Source organism: Leptodactylus fuscus, chromosome 9 (genome assembly GCF_031893055.1).
Source record: "Leptodactylus fuscus isolate aLepFus1 chromosome 9, aLepFus1.hap2, whole genome shotgun sequence".
Classification (NCBI taxonomy): Eukaryota; Metazoa; Chordata; class Amphibia; order Anura; family Leptodactylidae; genus Leptodactylus; species Leptodactylus fuscus.
Window position 1 is genome coordinate 42378884 of NC_134273.1, and position 23321 is coordinate 42402204.

Here is a 23321-nt window from a genome sequence, read left to right on the forward strand (position 1 = left end):
CTGTGTGCCTCATATTAATAGGAATAAACCCCATCATGTCCCTCATATTAACCCCTGTGTGCCTCACATTAATAGGAATAAACCTCATCATGTCCCTCATATTAACCCCTGTGTGCCTCACATTAATAGGAATAAACCCCATCATGTCCCTCATATTAACCCCTGTGTGCCTCATATAAAGGTTACTAATAAAAGACCTCAATAATGAAGATACTTAATTATTACCTCCAAGTCTCTCACATATCAGTACCTCTTACACAAGGGGTTAATGTGAGGAACATGATGGGGTTAATTGCTATTAATAAGAGGCACATGGAGTTACTAAACTGTCATGCACAGGGACAGACTTTATGTTGCTTGCTCAAGAGTATCCTGTGCCCAAAACTTACATGTACTGGCGGAAAATAACAAATCATACAATGTCGTATATCGAAGTATATTCACTTGAAATACATCTGTCCCAAAGACACTATGTACAGATTATACCAACACTGTATAGCAGCAGAAATACAAATTATGTTCAACACAGAAGTCTCACGTATTCTCAGAATTACAGAAAAAACAAGATACAAAGTTACATTTCATATCCCATACCTTATACACAGTACGAAAACCTTACCCGCACCTGCTTACCCACTTCTACAATCACCGCAGACGAAGTCGCGGGTACCAGCTAGTATGGTTATATTCGTGGGAAAATCCCTTTAAAAGCCTCATATCTCAGAACAATCTTTGGTTAGAGATATAAATGTATATTTCCAAGGACAACATACATATCATAAAGATAATTCTCCGAAGTATGGACACATCTTACAAAGGAATCTGTTATTTTGGAAATGCAGTGCAACCTGCAGGCATCATGTTGTAGAGCAGGACATGCCAAGTGGATTGATATAAAGGTTTATGGAAAAAGATTCCTCCTTTCTATGTTTAGGAGTCTAGAACAGTTTTATTCAGAGACGATAAGTCAATGAATAGGACCATAGACTTGATTCTAAGGCCTCATGTACACAATCATCCTTTTTGCGGATCAAAGTATGGTCACATTCATTCCTATGGGCCCAGACAGACTGTTGTAGGTTTTCTGGCTGGATCCAGGCCGTATTGAAAAGTCGCAGTGGCCCAGTCCATTCAATTCAATGTGTGGGTCAGGGAAAATCATGGATGATAACAGATACCAAAATGTGTCATCCGTGCGGTTCTTACTGACCCGTATACTGAGTGTAGTCCTGTGCATGAAGCCTTAAGTGTAGAAAGAGGAGGGAATTAGGTGAAAAAAGGCAAGTTATACTAAATCTTTTCCCACAATCCTATGTACCAATCTGCTTAGCACTACAACATGGTGTCCGCAGATCTGAGAGCATGATCAATGCGACAATCCCCAAGAACAAGTGTAATGGCATCATTCAACCGCACAAAGGCGCAATGTCAAATCACTTAACTAAAAGAAATCTGAAAACAAATGCACAAAATAAATGTATTATCTTCATGCATCAACTGGACTGTATAGAAGCAAATGAAAAAAAACTAAAAAATTACATATGTATATCCAACCATTAAAAAAAAGATTAAAATTCTTTTCCTTATATGAACTGTAGAAATTGATAAATAATTTTCCCTGTATACAAATGGCAATAAAATGAATGACAAAGGTGACATCCCTGTAAAAAAGTAGCAGAAGGCATTCATAGCCAGGGTCATGTTTACATCTATTGAATTATCCATGCCACCAGTAATGTTATCTCCACCGTATGTGCCAGATGCAATCCCTGAATATATAAATGTCTCCAAAGATATGAACATAATGTAACATGAGCGCACATACATCATTCCCTGACCTCTACACATAACTCTATGATATAATATTCCCTGATCGGTTACCTGCATAGTGAGTCTGGAGCGGCCTCTCCTGTCATACACATTTTGTTCCCAGCTCCCAGGGGGCCTTTTAAACAACAGGTCACCTCCCACTTATCCATCATTGGTTACAGAACAGCGAACACATTGAAAACAGCGACGAAGAAATAGAAGAAAGGAACAGCAGAGCTTAAACAGTATATAAAAGCTTTACCATTATATTCTCTGATGCACATACAAAACACTAAAATAAGTCACATATTCCATCATGTCCCCACAAATTACTGACATCATTGCAGTGTTGTCCAGGTTGCAATGTAAAATGTCTCAAATTCAATATTATCAAGTCATCTGGAAATTCTGACACAATAAAGGCACATGTAGTATAAAGTCTGCAGGTGGCTGATTTGGATATACAGGCTACTCTTTATTCCTTCCCGTTCTGCCAGTCTGCCGCCTACGCTGAGCTTTGCTTGTACGTCCAGTTATTTTGACTGCAGTTTGCTTCTTGTCTTGTACCTTTTGTGGGCGCTTTTTGGATTTCTGTTGATTGCGAGCGTGGAGTGACTTGGTAAGACTACAGATCCTGTGGAGACAAAGTATGTTAAAATAATTCTATTAATAAGTTAGAATAAAGGTATGGATTGCCAGAGGTAGCCAAGTGTTGTACCCAGCCAATTTCTTCAGTCCCATAGGGGTGAATGTAGCACAAGAGCGACAGTCACTCCATGGAGACAAAAAAAAAACCCGGGACCCCCGTTCAAGTGAACGGACACTGATCCCTTACCCAGATGAATCTTTTGTTGCAGATTTTGCTGCATTTTTTTGAGACAAAATCAGGAATGGCCTTAACAGAAGGGAAATGTCTAAGAGTTTCCTTTATATTTCCCATATCTTTTCAAGCCGCTCCTAACTTTTTTTTTTTAAAAAAAAGCCAAAGTAGCAAAATCTGCAACAAAAACTCTGCCTTTCTGTAATATGGGCCCTTAACTAAGGCTCCATATTGTGGAAACCCAACAATACAGAAAAAAAATTCTGTTTAACAGTACCAACAAAGTGAATGAGATTTCATCCCGTCCACATAGTGCATGGGGTAAAAAAAAATCTGAGGAAAAGGCTTCCGAGTGTTTCCCCTATAGATTTAATAGGGGAAGAAAACACGCAGAGGAAAATGCAGCAAAAACTCAGTTGAAAACATTGAGGAAAAAATAAAATAAAATTTTTACAGTGTTTTATTAGCTACCTAAGGCCCTATTCACATCTGCGTACGGGTTTCTGTTCGGGGAGTCGGCAGTGCAAGCAGCATTTTTCTCTCTGCATGTTTCTTGCGAAAACCATACGGACCCCATTACAGTCTATGAAGTCCGCAGGTTTCCTGAAGATAACCGCTTTTTTAATGCGTATAGGAATCCGTTTGGAGGTCCCCAAGCGGACTCCCCAAATGGAAACTCGAACGCAGATGTGAACTGGGCCGTAGACTACTAAGAGTTATCTAGGGAGCGTGTCAATACTTACTATGTCCAGGGTCCTTTATGTGCCGAACCTATAGATTTCATGCTGGTTCCAACTTTGGGCCAGATCAGAATTAGTCCTTGGCCCTCAAGTTGCTCCACCTGCGCTTGCATGATCACAGGTATGCTGTGCTATGGGGGCTGGCAGACTAGGCCATTATTATAGTAGAGCCAGCCCTACAGTACAGGTAACCACTTGTGAACACAGGAGAGAAAGTGGAACGACTTCGAGACCAGATGCTGGTTCCGATCACATGACCCAGGGTCGTAACCCGCCTGAGGCACCTAGGATTGCTACATAGATAACCCCGGAGTTAGTAAGTGTTTACACACTCCCTGGATAACTAGCTAAAGCTTCTGGATTCCATCCTATATACCCATATAGCACCTCCAAGTGAAATGTAATGTCATTACATAATGTGTAATATAATTTGTAGATTATGCAGAGCTTGAGTGTAAATAATAATTGTGACTACATATTAACCACATTTTACTGCCATTTTCTTTGTTCTTGATAGTATCATGGTTGCTGGCCCAAGGCCTACTAGTTTCTTGGGTTCTAATATTCACTTTAATAGGGTCTGAAAATATTCTGTGCTCCAGAGTGTCACCATGTCTAAATTTACCCTAACATAGAATTCAAACCAACTTAGCACAGTAAATCATTACAACTTCCTGCCTACAGAGGGCAGTCATGCATCTTGATAAGACACTAGGAGCATTTAGCATAAGAATTCCAGTAATTCCATCAGAAAGATCTGCCAACAATCCAAACTCTTCTGAAAAATACACAAAACTATTTTCAGCAGGCGGTATTTTGTCTGTACAAAGGCACAAAAAATACCTTCTGGTGAAGATAGGGAAGTGGGATTTGGTGTTGCTGAAGTTATTAAAAAGGACCTTTCATGTCCTCGGGCACATGCGGTTTTATATACTGATAGAAAGCATATAGTATGCTGAATTCCACTGTCGACTTTCCCGTTCTGTGCCATTACCGTTCTCAGCCCACTGTCAGAAGGGCGTTCCTGACAGTCTAGCTGGGCTGTGATGAATACCCCCTGACAGTACTTATCTACAGCCCTGTACTGTCAGAGGGAGTGTTCCTTACCACCCAGGAATGACACTGATCTGTGATGAACGCCCCTCCCCCAGTACTAGTCTATGGAGTACAGGCAGGAAGGGCGCTCCTCCCCTCTGACAGTACAGGGCTATGGACAAGTACGGTCAGGAAGGCGGGAGGCCGGGGTGTCCTCACAGCCCAGTTAGACTACAGTCTGGGAGGAGGGCGTAACGCACATCCCAGCTGGACTGTCAGGAACGCCCTTCTGACAGTGAGCAGAGATCGTGCCGTTTTAATGACACTGCTATCTCTAGCCCTGGGATGCATAACTTGAAATCCAACAGTGCACTGAATTCAGCACACTATCAGCTTTCTAGCGGTATATAAAACCGCATGTGCTTGAGGACGTGGAAGCTCCTCTTTAAAGTATACCCCATATGCGCATAAAGAATGCAAGCCTGGCAACAGTATATATTAGGGAAATGATGTAAAACTGCTGTTTCACCCAAAAACTGTATAGTCATAACAATTGGCTGCATGGCTTTAGGTGCCACAAATACATTATTAAGAATTATCCTCATAGATTTCACACCAATTGGTTACTTGCTTTGAAATGGCCCAAGTATACCCAAGTATCCTATATGTTTTATTGGCCGATACATGTAAACATGTGACATATCTACATCCTTGGAAAGTATTTACCTCTTTGAAAGCAGTGGTTCATTGGCTTTTTTTGGAAGAGAATACATAGTTTTAGACTCTTCCTCTTCATTCTTTTCCTCATTTTCCTTCTGTAAGACAGAAGAACTGATCAAAAATAAGAATACACAACATCCCTCTATGTTTTCTTTTAAGTTTTTAGGATTATATAACAAGAGTTCTCCATCCACAAAAAGATCACTTCCCGACTTGAATCATGTATACAGTTTTTGATGAACAATGTTTGACATACATGAATGATACAATGCTCAAAGACGTATGAAGAGGGCACTGGAGATTGTAACTTGTGACCATGGCACCTGAGCTGTTACAAAGTGGAAGAGGACCAGGGTGCAGACTTATTGTCACAGCGACCAATGGCATTTCTAGGCTCTACATCTTTCTGTACCTATTATTCTCTGCCTTAACAGAAAGATAAAAATATAAATTAAAAAAAAAAAAAAAATCACATGCCAAATACTTGTTTTTGTACTTCGGCTTCCCAAAAACAGTGGATTAAAAGAGTTGCCCCACTAACATCTATGTAGTACCTAAAGTTGTTGCTACTTTGTGGCAAGTAGGCAGTATAGCTCTTGGTATGTAAATATTACCAGGAGCCGCACTTTCACGGAGCAGCTGATCTTCAAAGGTTCTGGGTGTCAGAACCTCACCTATTCATCTATTATTGAAGATCTATCCTAAGGATACGCCATCAGTATTCGAAAGTTGATAATCCCTTTAAGGTCTAAGGCCCTTTTAAAGTCAGCCATACACTTAAGATAACTGTCAGCAGTAATGCAGGCATCAGTCGTACATGGGATCATTTTACCAAACAATGGCTGACTTTAATCCTATGTGTATGGACACCACTATACTTTTCTTTCCTTATAGAGCCATGCCTCGACTTGGTTCAAAAAAATACAGTATCTGAAGTAGCAGAAAAACTGCATGTGTGATTCCAGCCTTAATCTGCTCTACTAAAATGTTGAATTGAACACAGGTGACATGGATGCATTAACACAGCCGAGTAATACATGAAGTACTTTTCCATACATAAGTAACAAGGAATGACTATTTTGAGGACTTCCTGGCTCTTACGCTGGGGCCTCGCTGGTTGGAATTTCCCATATTACAGGAAATGGGAATTCAGGCGCATCTCCAATTAATAATAATCCAGGCATTGTATACCAATGTTTATGGAAGTGTTAAAGTTGAAATGGGGATTAAAATTACACAATTATAAATCTGGAAAATATGTAGGCTATTATAAAGGAAATTAAAAATGAAACATAACATCCAGAAGAAAAACTAAAAGGAAAAGGCTCAATAACCCAGCAAGTGAACTGAATTGAGTCTCCTAACCTGTAAAATATATTTCTCGCCTATTTCACTGGGGGACACAGCACCTTAGGTATAGACCTGGTCACTAGGAGGCGGACACTAGGAAACGAAGGTAGTTGGCTCTGCCCACACAGGCTATACCCTATACCCTGTCGTAGGAGGCAGTCACGACCTGTGTCAGGTCTTTCTGTCTTGCATCATTTTTCTTTTCTTTTTCAGGGGCAGGGGGTTGTCAGTGTATATGCCACACTAGTCATAACCCGTGCGGCCACAAGCGCTCTATTACAGAGCGCCTCACAGTCACCCAGTCCCCTGTTGGTCTGTTTGCTGCATCGGAGGCTGGAGATTCCAGTGATCCTCTTTTGCTCTGTCCTGGGTTAGCAAGGCTTGCATCGCCTGGGGCGGACAGCTGAGGGCTAGTCTTGCTGATGAGTTAGCTCCTGGTGGAGCAGATAATTAATGCCTCTAAGTACCTATGTGATGCTTCCTTGAAGCAGCTTGCCAAAGGCTGCTGGTAATGTTGTGGCTAGGCGTTGCACAGTTTGGATTCGTTCCTGGAACGCTGAACCTGCTTCTAAGAAGGTGGTGGTTGCCTTACCTTTCTCTCATGGGGAGCAGGGCCATCTTTTTGGGAAAGATTTGGAGAAGCTTATTTCTGAGGCTACGGGAGGTAAAAGTTTCCTGCTTCCTTAGAGGCGTTCAAGGCGTCAGCCTGCCTCTTCCTCTGGCCATTCCCAGTGGTTTCGTTTTTTTAGGACTCCTCGTCCCGCTTCAGAGGGCAATCTCCTCGGGAGTCACGCTCCAAGAAGCCCTCCTTCAAGCCCAGACCTGCCTGGCATCCCCGCTCTAAGCCTTCCAGGTCTGGGGTTGCCAAGGCCCCTTCTGCATGAAGGTCTTCTCCCATCCGGGAATTCTTGGGTGGGGGGGGGTGGGGGGGGGTTTGCTTGCTTTCCAGGACATATAGCTCGCCTGGGTCGGCGATACCTGGGTTTGGGAGGTGGTCTCGACCGGTTACTCCATAGTTTTCCGCTCTCCCAGAAGGAAGGTTTTTCGTTCTTCTTTACCTTCTTCCCCCGTTCGGACGACCGCTGTTCTCGAAGCGATCTCCAGACTTCTGCAGCAAGGGGTGATTGTGCCCGTGCCTTTTTCTCAACATTTCTAGGGGTTTTACTCCAAACTGTCTACTGTTCCAAAGAAGGATGGTTCTCTCCATCCCATTCTGGACCTGAAATCTCTCAACAGGTTTGTTCGAGTCCGAAATTTTCGTATGGAGTCTCTGCGTTCTGTGGTCGCCTCTATGGAGCCAGGCTAATTCTTTGCATCAATCGATATCCGAGACGCATATCTCCACATTCCCATTGCTCTGGCCCATCAGCGCAATGTAGCTGAGTATCCCTGCACTAGCAGTTCTGGATATATAGATATACCAGATATACTGGGGGCCATTTGCAGCAGAAAAGAATATTTTTTACATTTCTTCCAACTACTCTAAAATGAGGATTCATTGTCCTGTTAAGATAACTGATAGTAGTCAGTGTTGAACACCTTCTGTTTTAACCCCTTAGTGACCGGCCTGCTTTGGACCTTAATGACCAAACCAAATTTTTGGAAATTTGCCATGTGTGACTTTATCAGAAAATAATTTCCAAATTTTGAGTATGTGATTTTTTCCTGTACCAAGCCATGTTTGCAGACATGAATAGGTGGTATAATGATAGAACCTCCCAATAAATGACCCACTTTGGAAAACTAGACCCCTTCAGGTATCTTTGAGGGGTTTAGTGAGCATTTTGATCAAACAAATATTGTTTTGCAAGAATTATTACAAATTACGAAAAAACATTTTTTTTTCATTTTCTTCAAATATGTGTCATTTTAAAAGCAGGTTTTTTTGCACACATCACATCAAAAAGAAGAAACACACCCCAAAATATATCACCCCACTTCTCCCGTGTTAAAAAAGTACCTTAGTGGCCTTAGTCCGATGTACGCACATACATTACAGCCCAAGAGGTAGGGAGTGCCAAAAATTTCAAAACACAAATTTTGCTTGCAGATATTTTAGGCCCATTGCCATTTCAAACAAGATTTGAGTTGCCAAAGCAATTGAAAACCCCCAAATATAACACCATTTTATAAACTAGACCCCTTAAGGTATTCATTGAGGGATATAGAGAGTATTTTGACCCCATAGGTTTTGAGAAAAATTGCGTCAAACAAAAAAATGTCATATTTTTTATACAAAAGTGTCATTTTATAGGCAGTTTTTTTTCCCCATAACGCATGAAAATGAAGAAAAACACCCCAAAATAGATGACCCCATTTCTCCTGTGTTCAAAAATGTACACTTTGTGGCCTTAATCCTATGTACGGACGCACGGTAGGGCCCAAAAAAATGGGAGCACCAACTGGATTTCAAGACACAATTTTTGTTTCAAAATATGTCAGGCCCATTGCACATTGAAACAAGATTTGAGTTACCAAAACATTTGAAACCCCCCATAAATGACCCCATTTTATAAACTAGACCCTTGAGGTATTCATTGAGGGGTATAGTGAGCATTTTGACCCTATAGCCGTTTCACAGATTTTAATAACCTTGGGAAGTGTAGGTTAAAAATGACTAAAATGTCTCTTTATCCCCAAAGTTTTCATTTTCACAAGGGGTTAAAGGAGAAAAAAAAAACAAAACCACACAGTTTGTTACACAATTTCACCTGAACACGGCAATACCCCATATGTGGCCATAATCTGCTGTATGGGGACATGGTGGGGCTCAGAATGGAAAGAGTGTTATTTGGATTTTGGAGGGCAGATGTTGCTGGAATAGTTTTCAGGTGCCATGTCACATTTGCAGGGCCCCTAAAGTATCAATACAATGCAAACCCCTCAAAAGTGACCCCATTTTAGAAGCTACACCCATCAAGGAATTTATCAAGGCGTATTATCATTTTGAGCCTAAAAATGCTTCCCAAAAATTAATGTACAAAATGAAAATTGAAATTTTTAAAGAAATCTGCCATTTCGGTGCCCAATACATTGCCCCCACTTTGTGTTGTCAGAGACCTGCACTCCTAAAACTATTAAGGGGCCATCCCGAGGGGCAAAAAATTATAGATGTGGGTGTAAACTGCTGCTTGGGCACACAGCAAGGCTCAGAAGGGAAGGAGCACTGCGCTTTTTAGCTTTTGGGGTACAGAGTTACAGGGACTTTCTGGGCGCCATGATGTTTTTGCAGAGCCCGGAGTTGACAGTAAACTGGAATTCCCCAAGAAGTGACCCCATTTTGTAAGGGCAATTTTAGGGTCGCTGCAAATGTGACATGGTGTCCAAACATCAACAATCTAAATCTGCACTCCAAAAGCTGATAACAGACTTAATGCCATATGTGGGTAGAAATGGGTGTTTGGGCACAGCCAGACACAGAAGGGAAGGAGCGCTATTTTGGAGCACAGTTTGGTTTTAGGACACCATGCCACTTTTGCAAAACCCTTGAATTGCCAATAATGTGGAATCCGCAGACATGTCACGCCATTTTGGACACAAGCCCGCTGATAGGATTTATCAAGTGGCTTAGCGAGCATTTTTAACCCTTGAGTGTTGCATTTATTTAGTTTCCAGAAATGAAATCGCAGCTGATAATGAGAATTTAAAAATGAAAATTTTCCAGAGATTTGCCATTTCAGCGTCCGATATCTTGTGCCAAACTTATGTCAGCAGAGACTCCAAAAACTGTTAAGTGGGTTTCCCGGGCACAACAGCTTTTAGAACTTTCATCTCATACAAGTTGGGCACAACATATTACAGACTGAAATTACGTATTCCTGGAAAAATTGTCATTTTCACTTTCTACAATCAGCTTTGTACTCATTTATGGATAATAAGTTATAGCAACACTTGGGGGTTAAAAATGTTCTCTGTACCCCTGGATAAATCCTTCAGGGGTGTATTTTCCAAAATAAGGTCACATATCAGGGGATTCCACTTTACTGGCGTCGTGGCATCCAAAAACCAAACTGTTTGTGCTCCAAAAACCAAATAACCTTCTTCCCTTCTGTGTCCGGCTGTGCCCTAATATCAGTTTATACCCACATATGACATTATGTCCGATATAACGGGTACACCAGTGTCATACATGTGTCATAAACTGCAGTTTGGGCACACAGCAGGGCGCAGAAGGGAAGGAGCGCAATGCGACTTTGGAGTACAGATTCAGATGTTTGGTATCTGGACACCATGTCATGTTTGTAGAGCCTGTAAGGTACCAGAAAAGTGGATTCCCCAAAAGAGTGGCCCCATTTTGAAAACTGCACCCCTCAAAGAATTTATCAGGGGGTGTAGTGAGTATTAGTATCCCAGACGTGACTGCACAGCGGATGGTGAAGAGGGAATATATAAGCTGTGCGGAGGACATAGCAAACACCAAATTCCCCACTATGTCCCAGTAGCTCCTTTGATTGGGGGAGTCACTCTGGGGGTCACTTTGGGGGTCACTACTGGTGTCTGTTCCCTCATAAGCTGTAACTTTGGGGTGTTCCCTGATATCCCCTCACACAGCTTATATATTCCCTTCCTGACGCAGCTAGTCGTGTTCTAATAATTTGGCGATTTTGGGTTTTTGGCTTCACATACTAGGTGCTATATTTTCTTTATTTTTCTGGTGACGCGGCCATATAAGGGCTTGTTGTTTGCGGAATGCGATGCATTTTGTAATTATACCATTTTTGGGTGCCTACAACTTATTGAATACATTTTATTAACTTTTTTTGCTGGATTTAAAAAAAAAATAAAAATCAATCCTGGCATTGAGTTTTACCTTTTTAATTTTTCGCCATGCAGCGTACAGTATAAGTAACATGTGACCTTTATTCTGCGGGTCGGTACGATTACGGCGATACCTCATTTATAGTATTTTTTTATGCGTAACTAATTCTGCAGAGCAAAAACACATTTGAGGACATAAATCAGTGATTTTTGCATTGCCATCTTCTGAGAGGTGTAACATTTTTATTTTTTGGTTGAAAGTGTTGGTTAAGAGCTTATTTTTTGCGGGGCAACCTGTGCTTTTTATTGGCACTGTTGTGGGGTAGGTATGAGGTTTTGATCACTTTTTATAGCATATTTTCTAAGGTGAAATGGCGAAAAATCACTACTTCCGGCGGGTATTTTCCATTTTTTTTCCCCGACATTCACCGTGTACATTAAATATTATTTCAGTTTCATTGTACAGATTGTTACGGACGCGACAATACCAAATATGCATTGTTTTTATTAATTTTTAGGTTTTTTTTTTATATAATTCATTTTCGATAGAAAAAAGGGAATTTTTGGGGCTTTATAACTTTATTCATTTTTTTCAAACACTTGATTTATCTTTCTTTTTTTTCACTTTTATATGTGACACTTCAATCAGCAATGATTTCACTGCTGAATCAATGTTACAGCCTGGAGACACACTGCACGTGTCTCCAGTCTGTAACAGGAAGTCAAGCGATGCACGGAACTGAAGGGATTAAACCTCCCCCATCGGAGCTCCCTCCAATGGGGGGTTATGGAGCAGGGTCTTAGCTGTCAGATACAGCTAAGATCTGCTCCAATTACGTTGGCACTGACAGGGAAAGTGATGAAAACCTTTTTCCAAAGAGCTCAGAGTGTGTTAAAAATAAAAAAAATTCAGTCACCCAACAATCCCTAGTCACTCTTGTTCCAAAACGTATGGGGACCATGGTGGTCTCTACTGTCTGTTCCCATCTCAACACATAGGAAATGCCTGTAAATCCAACCACTATCTCAGGTGGGTCACCAACGTGGCCACCGATTGGCTGAATTAGCGTTACCTGTGTGTCAAGAATCCTTTTTTTTTTTTTCTTTTTTTAAACCTAATCTAAGCTCTTCAGAAATTTGTGCCCTGCTGGAGAACACCGTATATACTCGAGTATAAGCCGAGTTTTTCAGCCCGGTTTTTGAGCTGAAAAAGTCCACCTCGGCTTATACTCGGGTCAAGGAGCAGGAGTCAGGGAGCAGGAGTCATGGAGTCAAGGAGAGACTGTCTCCCGGGCCGCCAAGTGGTGTCTACATGGCTCCGTGACTCCGGTGGCGCTCCGTGACTTCAGACGTGCTGTTTAGTTAAAGCTCACGGACCCCATAGACTATAATGGGGTCTGTTGTGCTTGCAGCGCACAGCCCGCTTCAGCTCAGTGCGCGTGCTGCTCTAAAATGGCAGCTGCACGCACAGTTTTGTTGAAGCACATAAGGACCCCATAGACTATAAGTGTCTATGAGGTCTGTGTGCTTTAAAGCAGCGCTGCAATTGTGTTCCGTCCGGGGGGGGGGGGGGTCCTCATGCGGACTCCCCCGGACGGAATACATACCGGTAAGCTGTGTGCGGGGAAGGGGGGGGATTGCAGGCTTACCTGGTCCCGTTGTGCTTGCAGCGCACTGCCTGCTTCAACTCACTGCGCGTGCTGCTCTGAAATGGCAGCTGCACGCGCAGTTCTGTTAAAGCACATAAAGACCCCATAGACTTTAAGTGTCTATGAGATGCGTGTGCTTTAAAGCAGCGCTGCAATTGTGTTCCGTCCGGGGGGGTCCTCATGCAGACTCCCCCGGACGGAATACATACCGGTAAGCTGTGTACGGGGGAGAGGGGGGGTGGGGAATGCAGGCTTACCTGGCCCGCTGCTTGGCTCCTCCTCCGCTCACCGCCGGCTCCAGACTGCCACTGGCCGACAGTGCAACCTAGGCAACCACACCCCTCGCACGCTGATAGGATCCCATCCAAGCGTGGGAGGAGCTTGTGGTTGCTTGGGTTACTGTACTGACTGGACGGATAGGAGAAGTAACGGTAAGTACCGTCACGCTTCTCCTTTTTGAAAAATGAAAAAAAAAAAGTTGATGGGGTTTTGGGGTGCAGTATGTGTTGGGGGGGTAGGTTGGTTTGGGGGTGGGGTTTGCTAACTACCCCTTTCCTGAGACTGTTTTTTTTTTTTCTCCCCAATTGGCATTCAGCCTGACTACAGCCAGGCTGAATATAGGGGATCTGCAGTACTCCTATTCCGTAAGGAAGGGGTTAATAGGAGCACTGCAGATCACCTATATTCATCCAGGCTGAATTCCAAGTGGGGGAAAAAAAAGTCCAGTCCTCAAGCTCAGGGAAGGGGCAGACAGACAACCAAAACACCCCCTCTTCCTTCCCCAGCAACCAAAAACTCCGGCCACCCTACCCATCCCATCGGTGCCCGTGATCAGATCCCCTAGGTTTCAAGACCCCTAGGGGGTCTAAGAAATATATATATATATATATATATATATATATATATATATATATATATATATATATATATATATAACATTTAACCTACTAATTCCCCCCTAGGCTTATACTCGAGTCAATAAGATTTCCCAGTTTTTTGTTCTAAAATTAGGGGGGTCGGCTTATATTCGGGTCGGCTTATACTCGAGTATATACGGTAAATGATAAAACGTGGAAATTCAAGATAGAACATGTCAGGTTTTTTTGATGGACTTGTAAAAACATTCTGTCCAAAAAATGGACAGGTGAATAGAAACACTTACTCACTGTTTTTAAAACGGCCATTTTTCACAGTCATGTGAATAAGGCCTTAGGTGGGGCTGTCATTATTTATGTTTATAGATTGAATGCATTGACATGAACTGAACTTCATATAACCATACCTCAAAGGTACCAGGAGGTAGGAGTCCCACTCCAGAAAGATCCAGGTCACTGATGGTTGTCACAGTTACAGTGTGGTTGGGATGATCAAAAATGACGGATTCAGTTGTAGATGTACAGAGACGCTCTATTTCATCTGCTTCCTCTATGAAAATACATAAATAAAATGAGGTAATTTACAAAAATCTTTATTTTTATTTAAATCTATTAGCTCAGTACTATTACCTGCACACTTAAAAAATGTGAGCTACAACAAATGACACACCAAGGGTTAACAGAACGCTTACGCAGCTTTTCTCATTGGATTTTTTTGTGTCACATTAATGACACATGATGTACTACACAGTCCAGTCACATTAATGTGACCACCTGTCAAAATCCAGAATAACCACCTTTCGCAGAGAGGAACGCTGTGAGACGTGCAGGAAGAGAGGGGATGTTGTAATGATGTTCACTGGGATGTTGAGCCATGCTGGCTCCAGTGCCGTGGCCAGCTGCGCTAGGTTACGCAGTTGAGCATCCATGGCGTAGACAACCCAATCGAGGTGGTCCCACAGATTCTCGATTGGGTTCCAGTTCTGGGAATCTGCTGGCCAAGGGAGTACGGTAAACTCATCCTGGTGCTCCTCGAACCACGCACGTACACTGCGAGCTTTATGACATGTCGTAATGTCCTGCTGGTAGATGCCATCATCCTGAGGAAAAACAATTCACATGTAGGGGTGAACATGGTCCGCAGGAATAGATGCATACTTGTGTTGATTCAGCGTGCCTTCCACAATGATGAGTGTACCCAGATGGCTGATGACACGTGCCTTCTGCGATTGGCTATTTATTGTTGACGTCAAAAGTAGGCGGTGGTCACATTAATATGACTGGACTGTGTATTACATCATGGTGTTGTTTAGGTAGTATGGAGAGGGTTCAGGAGGCCGACACATGCTGGCTGTGTTATACATCAGGCACCCAATGTCAAGTGTCGTGATTGGTGCCAGCACTGATCATAGCTGTTAACTGTTTAGATGACTCAAATGTGACCTAGGAATCTAATCAGTGCTCCATAGGCCCCACTATGTTGGTCAGGAATGCTGCCACTCCGCAATATCATCATGGCAATGCGTTGTGATGAAAGATGGGAGTCTACTTGTTACTAAGTTTCTATTACATGCTGCAGAGCAAATACAACCAGGCGGACTTTCATTGCAATCTTACAATCTCATTACCTAAAGCCTCTTCTCTCTCCTTCAGCATTTTCATGTATTCTTTGTGCCTCTATAAAAGGAAATAAAAAAGGAACTGATGTTCATGGGGGAAGAAATTTACATTTCTGGAACAAAAATGCGTTTCTGGTTTTGATGTACAGGTCTACAGGCTCCAGTGATGACCTCCCAGCATTTCCTTAGGGACACAATGAGGCCTATTAGATAATGTATAACATTCCACTGTGCACCACCTTTATTATTGTATGCTGCATAGCCCCCAATAATTCCCTTAGGATATAAAAGAATAAAGCACAGCTAGTGAAGAACCCCAGTATGTATCAAATGTTGAAGACTGTTAAGCACTAAAACATGATCGATTGTTTTAGTAAATCAGTTGCATGTTTGTGACTTGAAAGTCACTCCCCAGGTTTCTGACAGATGACTGGAATTCTCAGAAATGTACAACTGATAACATAACATAGTGTGAAAAAATGCAGGCTAAAATGTATTTGTCTTTCCTGGTATGAAAGCTATGCTGCTGTATTCCAGGAAACCCTAGACCAGTTTCAGGTCTGTAGACATGATACAATGAATTGTGGTGAGTCAATAATAAACAGTTATAGAGCTGGTGCCCCTTGTACCTCGTCTCTCATTTTCTTTTGCTCTTCTTTAATTTTGCGTTTGATCTCTTCCACGGCAGCTTTTCTCCTTTGTAATTTGCGTTTGTGAAATCCAGTCAAATATTCTCTACAGTAGACAAATGAAATGTGTAAAGGTTACCTGATATAGTCACACATGCTTTACTGACAATGTTATCTTCACCGTGTTAAAAAATGCAACACGTTCACTGTCCAGTTATAGAATATATTATCATATAATAGAGAACAGTACAGGCAAATATGCATTGTCTTATTCTATCATTACTGTTATCATATGGTACAATTGGGATAATCATTGCTATCTATAGTAGCACATGGCTGTGTCACTCCTCTTCCAACCAGTAGGAATCTCCTCCCTCATGGATCCTCCTGATGGATATGTCCATTAAATCCTCATCAATGTATCGTTCATTACTGGTTTGTAAACATATGGACCCATATTTATCAACATATTGACACTCTTATCTCCAAATTGTGTGTTATATACTATGGAATTCATTTAACTTTTAACCACCATTCGCCACCCACACCACTTTGTAATAGTGGAGTCAAAAGTGGGCATGACTTGCAGCTTAGGGGGCGTTCACACATGCGCCTGCTGTCCATCTTTCGTGAATCCGTCGAAACTGCATGCCTGACTTTGTGTTAGTCAAAAAAAAAAAAAAAAAAAAAAAAAAAGTGGATTCATGGTGGAGAAGCTGCAAACGAACACCTGCGGATTGCTTTAAAAACCCATTGAAGTGAATGGGTTTTTAAACGGATCATTTGCAAATCGTTCCCAATCTGGTTTTCTGCAATTTTGCCGGATTCACAACGGACAGACAGCAAGATACATTATGATTTTTTTTGTACACTCTCACTTCACAAGGTTCATAGTGTAAAAATTAACATCTCGATGTAACCCCTCCCTGCTACATCAATAATACGACATCAATGGTTTTATTTTATACTCTCTGCCATCTATAAGCATGTTCACAAAATCATATGAAGAGTTATTTTTCAAGAAACAAATTGTAATTCCTAATGGCACAATTTAATGTTCTGTACAATGTATTACACTAGAAAAAAAACCCATTTAGGATGGTGTGGAAATGGGAAATAAAAAAACAAACACCTGCACTATTTTATAGTGGGCTTTGTATATGCAGCACTCACCATGTAGTATACCGTATATACTCGAGTATAAGCCGACCCGAATATAAGCCGACCCCCCTAATTTTACCACAAAAAACTGGGAAAACTTATTGACTCGAGTATAAGCCTAGGGGGGGGAATGCAGCAGCTACTGGAAAATTTAAAAAATTAAAATGGCCGAGTTCTTGGGCGCAGTAGATACTGGGGAAGGGGAGGGGGTGTTTTGGTTGTCTGTCTGCCCCTTCCCTGAGCTTGAGGACTGGGTTTTTTACCCCCAGTTGGAATTCAGCCTGGCTGAATATAGCGTATCTGCAGTGCTCCTATTAACCCCTTCCCGACGGAATAGAAGCACTGCAGATCCCTATATTCAGTAGACCGGGCACTTTCAGACACAGGGATATCTAATGTGTATGTGTTTCACAGTCATTTTCTACTTTGAGGGCAGGTTCACACTAGTGCCCAATCTCCGTTATGCATAACGGTTTCGCCATGGGCAGCAGAAGACGCTCACCAACAGACACTGAATGTCGGTTTCTGTCCTCTCCCGACAGAAAACGGAAACCTGCATAACTGAGATCAGGTGCTGGTGTGAACCCGCCTTTATATGAATTATAGGGAAAGGAGTGATTTAGAACTTTTATTTATTTAATTTTTTATTATATATATTTTTTTTTAAACTTTTTTTTTTTTACAATTTTTTTAGCCCCCCCTGGGGGATTTGAACCTGCAGTCATTTGATTGCAAGTCCCATAGACGGCAATACAAGTGTATTGCCGTCTATGGGAGATTCTCTACATTACTATTACGGCTGATCATAGACCAGCCGTAATAGTAATATAGCGATGACAGGCCTGGGAACCTTCATTAGGCTCCCGGCTGTCGTCGGAACAGGTCGGCTACTGCGAGCTCGCTGCGCAGGAGCCGGCCTGCATCTTTAAAGGTATGGGGCAGGCCTAAGGGGGGAGGACATCTCCGGAGGGCACCTCCGCTGTAACGCTTACAGCGGAGATGCCGAAGCTTATGCCTACAATCAGAGATCGCAGGCATAAGCTTCAGCATCTCTGTTGTAAGCATTACAGCGGAGGTGCTGGTTTCTATGGCAACCGCTCTGCAGTACTTCTGCTAGCACGCCGGGAAGCAGTCACACGTCGGTGCGGGCCTGAGCTTACGTGGCCACGTCACCCGGCGTGTGATGGAGGGGGGGGGGGGGCGGGGTCTGCTATCCTGGCCTGCTAGCAGAAAATTACCGTAATGACCCGAGTATAAGCCGAGGAGCACTTTTTCAGCACAAAAACTGTGCTGAAAAACTCGGCTTATACTCGAGTATATACGGTAAATAACATTTTAGCTATGTTCTGTGGGTCAGTAAAATTATGGTCACACCAAAATTATATACATTTTTTTCCTCTTAACACCACAGAATTTTGAAACTTTAAAATTTTAAAAAAAATCTTTCTGTTGCTAAATTTTGACATCCACAACGTTATTTATGTGTGCTGTGTAAATTATTTGCTCATGCAGGGCAGGGTTGTAATTTTTCTTTATACCATTATAGGTAACATATGATTGGTTCTGATATATTGCCTCCAGAAAAAAAAAAAAAAAAGTACACATAAATTCCCCCTGTTGTGTGTTGGTGCCACTCACTTTCTCTTCTCCTCATCAAATACAAGCTCTCTTTTGGCAAGCACAGATTTCTTCTGTTTCCTCTTCCCCATTGTATTTTTTAAGGAACTTTTATTGCTTCGTCAGACCAACTACAAAAGCAAAACATATACATAAAAATACACAGAAAAACAAAAAAAAGGAAAAATACGCTTCTGTTATTCAGCTTTTTTCATGTACATCACAACTTTATTAAATATATGAATGTGGAGAAATGCGTTTTGCCCAGGAATCTAGAGCGGAGACCAAAGCGCAGGTGAACTAAGGCACTTCCCTAAAGCACTTTTCTCTCATCTGCATATGAATAAAAGGTGAATAACAGACATATTTGGAAACTTCACAATTACCTCTAGTAGGTACTGGGGCTAGATTTATAACCATTTTGCAGCTGGCAGACTCCCTTTAAGGCTGAGCTTGAGCCAAAGCCAATAATGGCTACAAAAGGAATGGGAAGTCTATAAAAAATACTTACACCTTCTGCTCGATCCACTCCTGGCTTTGACTCAAAAAACTGCAACAAAATCCACAAAAAAAAACCCAAACCCCGTTTCTGCAATGTTGGGCCTCAGCCCAACGGACAATAGTATTATTAGAGTAAACTCCTTTCAAACTGCAGCCACAGAGGGTCCAGTTGTTAACCCTATAAAACAGATGATTATTCTCAGGGGATAATATTATCCCCTGAACAGCCACAGCATCTCATTGGCCACCACGTAGAATACATAGATGTCCTAAATCCATAAGGAATGAAACTGTTTGCAGAATGGCTTCTACCCTGGCTCAGACACCAAGGAGGACCTTTACATGTCTCATCACTCAGTTTTCCATTGGAAGTTGGTATACGCTGAGGCTTGACACACACATTGAAATAAAGTTGGAAGAGCCTACTATTTCCGCTGGACTAGCCAACAATCTAATGCATCTGTTTACATCCAACTGTCTCCCTACAGCAAATGTCAGGAGAAGAAATAGATATGACAAATGTTTAATTTCAATGTACCAATACTCCCATAGGAAAGAGTAAAATAGTCCATTGACTTCAATGGGATCTGAGATACAGTAATGGCACCCACCCACTATGCAGGGTATGTAGCCAACTACTCCTGGCTCCATGCATTGCATAGTAGGAGTGTCATACATGACTCCATAGAGCTGATCCGTATTGGTGCTGCCTACCGGCCTCCATCAATCAGATATTTATTGTCTATCCAAAGGACTGGCCATAAATTAAAAATTCCTATTTCTCCATTTGGTTCATTAAAATGCAACATTCAAAATACAACATGTCCTGCAAGAAACAAGCCCACAGCTATGCACACAGAAAAAAAGAAAAAGGAGATGAAGAAAAAAAAAATATAATAATAATACTAAAACAATAAGGGTTAGTTCACACGTAAATAACGTGTGGCTTATTTTGGGACCAGAAAAAAAAAAGGTTCCTAATTAGTAAGTTTTTTTTGGATTTTGCCAAGCTTTTTTTTTTTTTTTATAAAAACAGCTTTAAAAAAAAAAAGAAGCCAGGCTGTTTTCCCCTCCCGTAATGTGAATGAGCTGAAAAAAACACGCAGTTTTTGCCTCCCATTCACTTCTATTGCTTTCTTCAGGTGAAAACGCCAGATGTGTTTCCTTGTATGGCACTTGTATACAGCGGCCCTATAGGGATGGATCCCCCATGGCTTTATATATAAATCTATAGGCTGTGAAAAGAACATTTTGGGAGATTTATGAACACTCTGAAGTTGTTTATTGCAACCAGAGTCCAGCTCTATAGGAAAAAGAAAGCCGCACATTGGAGACTATGAGGAGCTGTAACATCCCCTAGTAACCCCAGCAGCTCGTATCCCTCCATACACCTCATATCTCTCCATACACCTCATGTCTCACAGTCCTCGGTATAAAATTACACGAGTCCGGCCAGTCGCAGAGCCTTTCGGTCTCATACACACATTACACGGCTCTGAAGAATCGCAGAGAACACTCAGCCTTCAGTACTCACATGTATGGAATATCGCAGGGTAGGCAGAGTAAGAGCGCATGCGCCGCCTTCAGGGTTCTGGACTCACTTTGATGACGTCATTTTACCACGCGGAAACGTCTGCCCACATCACCACGCCGTAACAACAGTTGTCATTCTTGTGTGTGACTGTGTATAGGCAGGGCAAAGCCGTGAGACGGTCTCAAACATAGTGCACACAAGCTGCAACAAGGTATCATACAGCTGATGTTTCCATAACTATATGTAACACCGACATCTGCTCTAAACCGCATGCAGATTCGCTTGACTGAGGCTAGAGAACTTTTACAATATGCAGATGAGCAGCCTGGAGCGCCGAGTGTCTCTGTTGCTCCAAATTGCGATGTTTCATACTAGTAACATACCTTCCCTACCCTCTCGGCTTCTCTCAACAACAGGACCAAGCAAGATTTCAGCTTAGGGCGGGTTCACACCAGCGCCCGGCCTCCACTTTGTGGGTTTCCATCTTCTGCCCGAGAAACTGGACAGGAAATAGAAACCGGCACTCAGTGTCTGCCCGTGAGCGTCTTCTGGTCTCTGCGGCGAAAGCGTTTTTTTTTTTTTTTTAAACCGGACACAAGTCCTGCATGTCTGACTTTGTATCTAGTTAAAAAAAAAAAAAACTTTAACCGTGGAGGGGGCATTCAAGTGACGTTGCGTTCACACCAGCGCCTGAACTCCATTTTCAGGTTTATGTCTTATGCATGCAGAAGACGGAAACCTGTCATGCCAAGTCTGGCCATGAGTGCCGGCAAGTGTTTTATGCTCTCCGCAGCAAAAACGTTTTTTTTTAAAAAAACTGGACACAGAGTACTGCATGGCCGACTCTGTGTGCGGTTTAAAAAAAAAACGGTTTCGCCGTGGAGCGCATAAAACGCTCACCAGCACACACAGCCGGAGACTTTTCAATCCCATTCAAAAGAATGGGATTGAAAGATGCCAGCAGGTTTCCGTCTCCTGCCCCTGTTTTGTGCAGGAAACGGAAACCTGCAGAATGGAGTCCCGGGCGCAGATGTGAACGAGCCCTGAATGGGTTTGAAAACTGACTGCCGGTTTCAATCTCCTATCCAGTTTCTCGGGCTGAAGACGGAAACCTGCAAAGCAGAGACCGGGCGTAGGTGTGAACCCGCTCTTAGTTCCATGGCCCTCACTCAAAGAAGGGATGAAGGAGGGGTGTAAGGGTTTGGAGAAAAGGAGCTGCCTATGTTTCATACTGCTCATTTGCAGATTGGGTGATTGCGTGATTCCTCCTATTTGTCAACAGGTCAGTTATCACTGCTTGTCAAAAACAGAGACAGGCAGAATCCTTGAACTGGAAGGCCTTGGTTTATCACTCTGGCAGATCACTACACACCTAGGCTGAAATTTCAGCAATGTTCAATGTTGCATTTCCTCGTGGTTAAAAGAACAAAAATGAGCTAGAGTGACAGTGAAAGATACATAGAGGTGAACCTGTGCAGAACGGATCATCTGATTGGAAGAATGGCGCATAGTAATTAATTCTGCACTGCAAGTGAAAATGGACATCCCAAGAGAAAGGTGCAAATAGCATCAAGACAAACCATCAGGCTTTATACTGCTCTCTCTGTTGGTTATGTGTTATGATTGTTCTATTCTGGTGTTGCATTGTGTGTCTTTATGCTCACAGGTCATGTGCTCGCCCTGTTGCTTGTATTTGTCTGTTTTATTTTCCCATTGTAAAATCTTCAATAAAAACCTTGAGTTCAAAAGAGACAAACCATCAGAGAGCGTGTTCACAGCAACAAGCCAGATGTTTAACCATAGATGTTCCATTGGCCTTACGTTACCGCTCTTATAGGCTATCATGGAGCACAACAAGGTGGCAATGGAGGTCTATCTTCTTCAGTGATGAGTCCCATTTTCGTCTCGAACACAATGATAGCTAGAAATTGGTATTGAGACCACGTGGCCATTGCCATGAAGAGGACTTGAAAAGGGAACGTCACATCAGTCCTACAATGATTATGGTATAGTGGCATAATGTACTGTAGCTGGACATCTCTAGTCTTCATTTCTGGTAAACTAACAGCTTGGCATTGCCTTGATTTGGTTGTAGAACCAGTGGTATGACCATTTCAACAGGACAACATGAGTCTGCATGTTACTTATGCTACTGTGAGCAGCCTGTGTGGCCTAAATGTACTGCCATGGCCTGTCTTCGGATTTTTCTCCACTCGAGCACATCTGGGACGTCATTGTCACAAGACAAGGGTCTAGATCCCCTGTTTTGAAAATAGACAAGTCGCAGAGGTGGGACCAACTTTGCTATAGATTAGAATACCCACTTATTCACTTACCTTTTTCCCAAAATGCATGGGAAGGGGCCTGTACCTGTAAGTGGTGGCTATGCTGTGAGGACACCTGTTCAATATGCTCTTATTTCCCTAAGGGTCAGGACTTTCTCCAAGGATGTTGCAGCTGCAGTGGTCAGTCATAGTCTTTTATCCTGCGCTGATCTTTGAGGA

The 23321-nt window shown here is 42.3% G+C and overlaps 1 protein-coding gene across 1 annotated transcript; it reads right to left on the reverse strand.

Annotated features, from left to right (window-relative positions):
• Positions 1 to 1585: 1585 nt before the first annotated feature.
• NOL12 (nucleolar protein 12) lies at positions 1586 to 20836 on the reverse strand. The gene is made up of 7 exons (XM_075287748.1): positions 20818 to 20836; positions 18804 to 18913; positions 16005 to 16110; positions 15385 to 15433; positions 14164 to 14306; positions 5131 to 5219; positions 1586 to 2443 (listed from the first exon to the last, which is right to left on the reverse strand). The coding sequence occupies exons 2-7, from the start codon at positions 18872 to 18874 to the stop codon at positions 2278 to 2280; spliced, it is 624 nt and encodes a 207-aa protein (XP_075143849.1). The 5' UTR covers positions 18875 to 18913; positions 20818 to 20836; the 3' UTR covers positions 1586 to 2277.
• Between the last annotated feature and the right edge of the window lie 2485 nt (positions 20837 to 23321).

Coding starts and splice junctions, on each gene's coding strand:
- NOL12 (XM_075287748.1), bottom strand. CDS start 18,874: ATGGGGAAGAGGAAACAGAAGAAATCTGTGCTTGCCAAAAGAGAGCTT. Junction 16,111..18,803: donor TTTGATGAGGAGAAGAGAAA/GTGAGTGGCACC, acceptor TGTCTACTGTAG/AGAATATTTGACTGGATTTC. Junction 2,444..5,130: donor GAACCACTGCTTTCAAAGAG/GTAAATACTTTC, acceptor TTGTCTCCACAG/GATCTGTAGTCTTACCAAGT.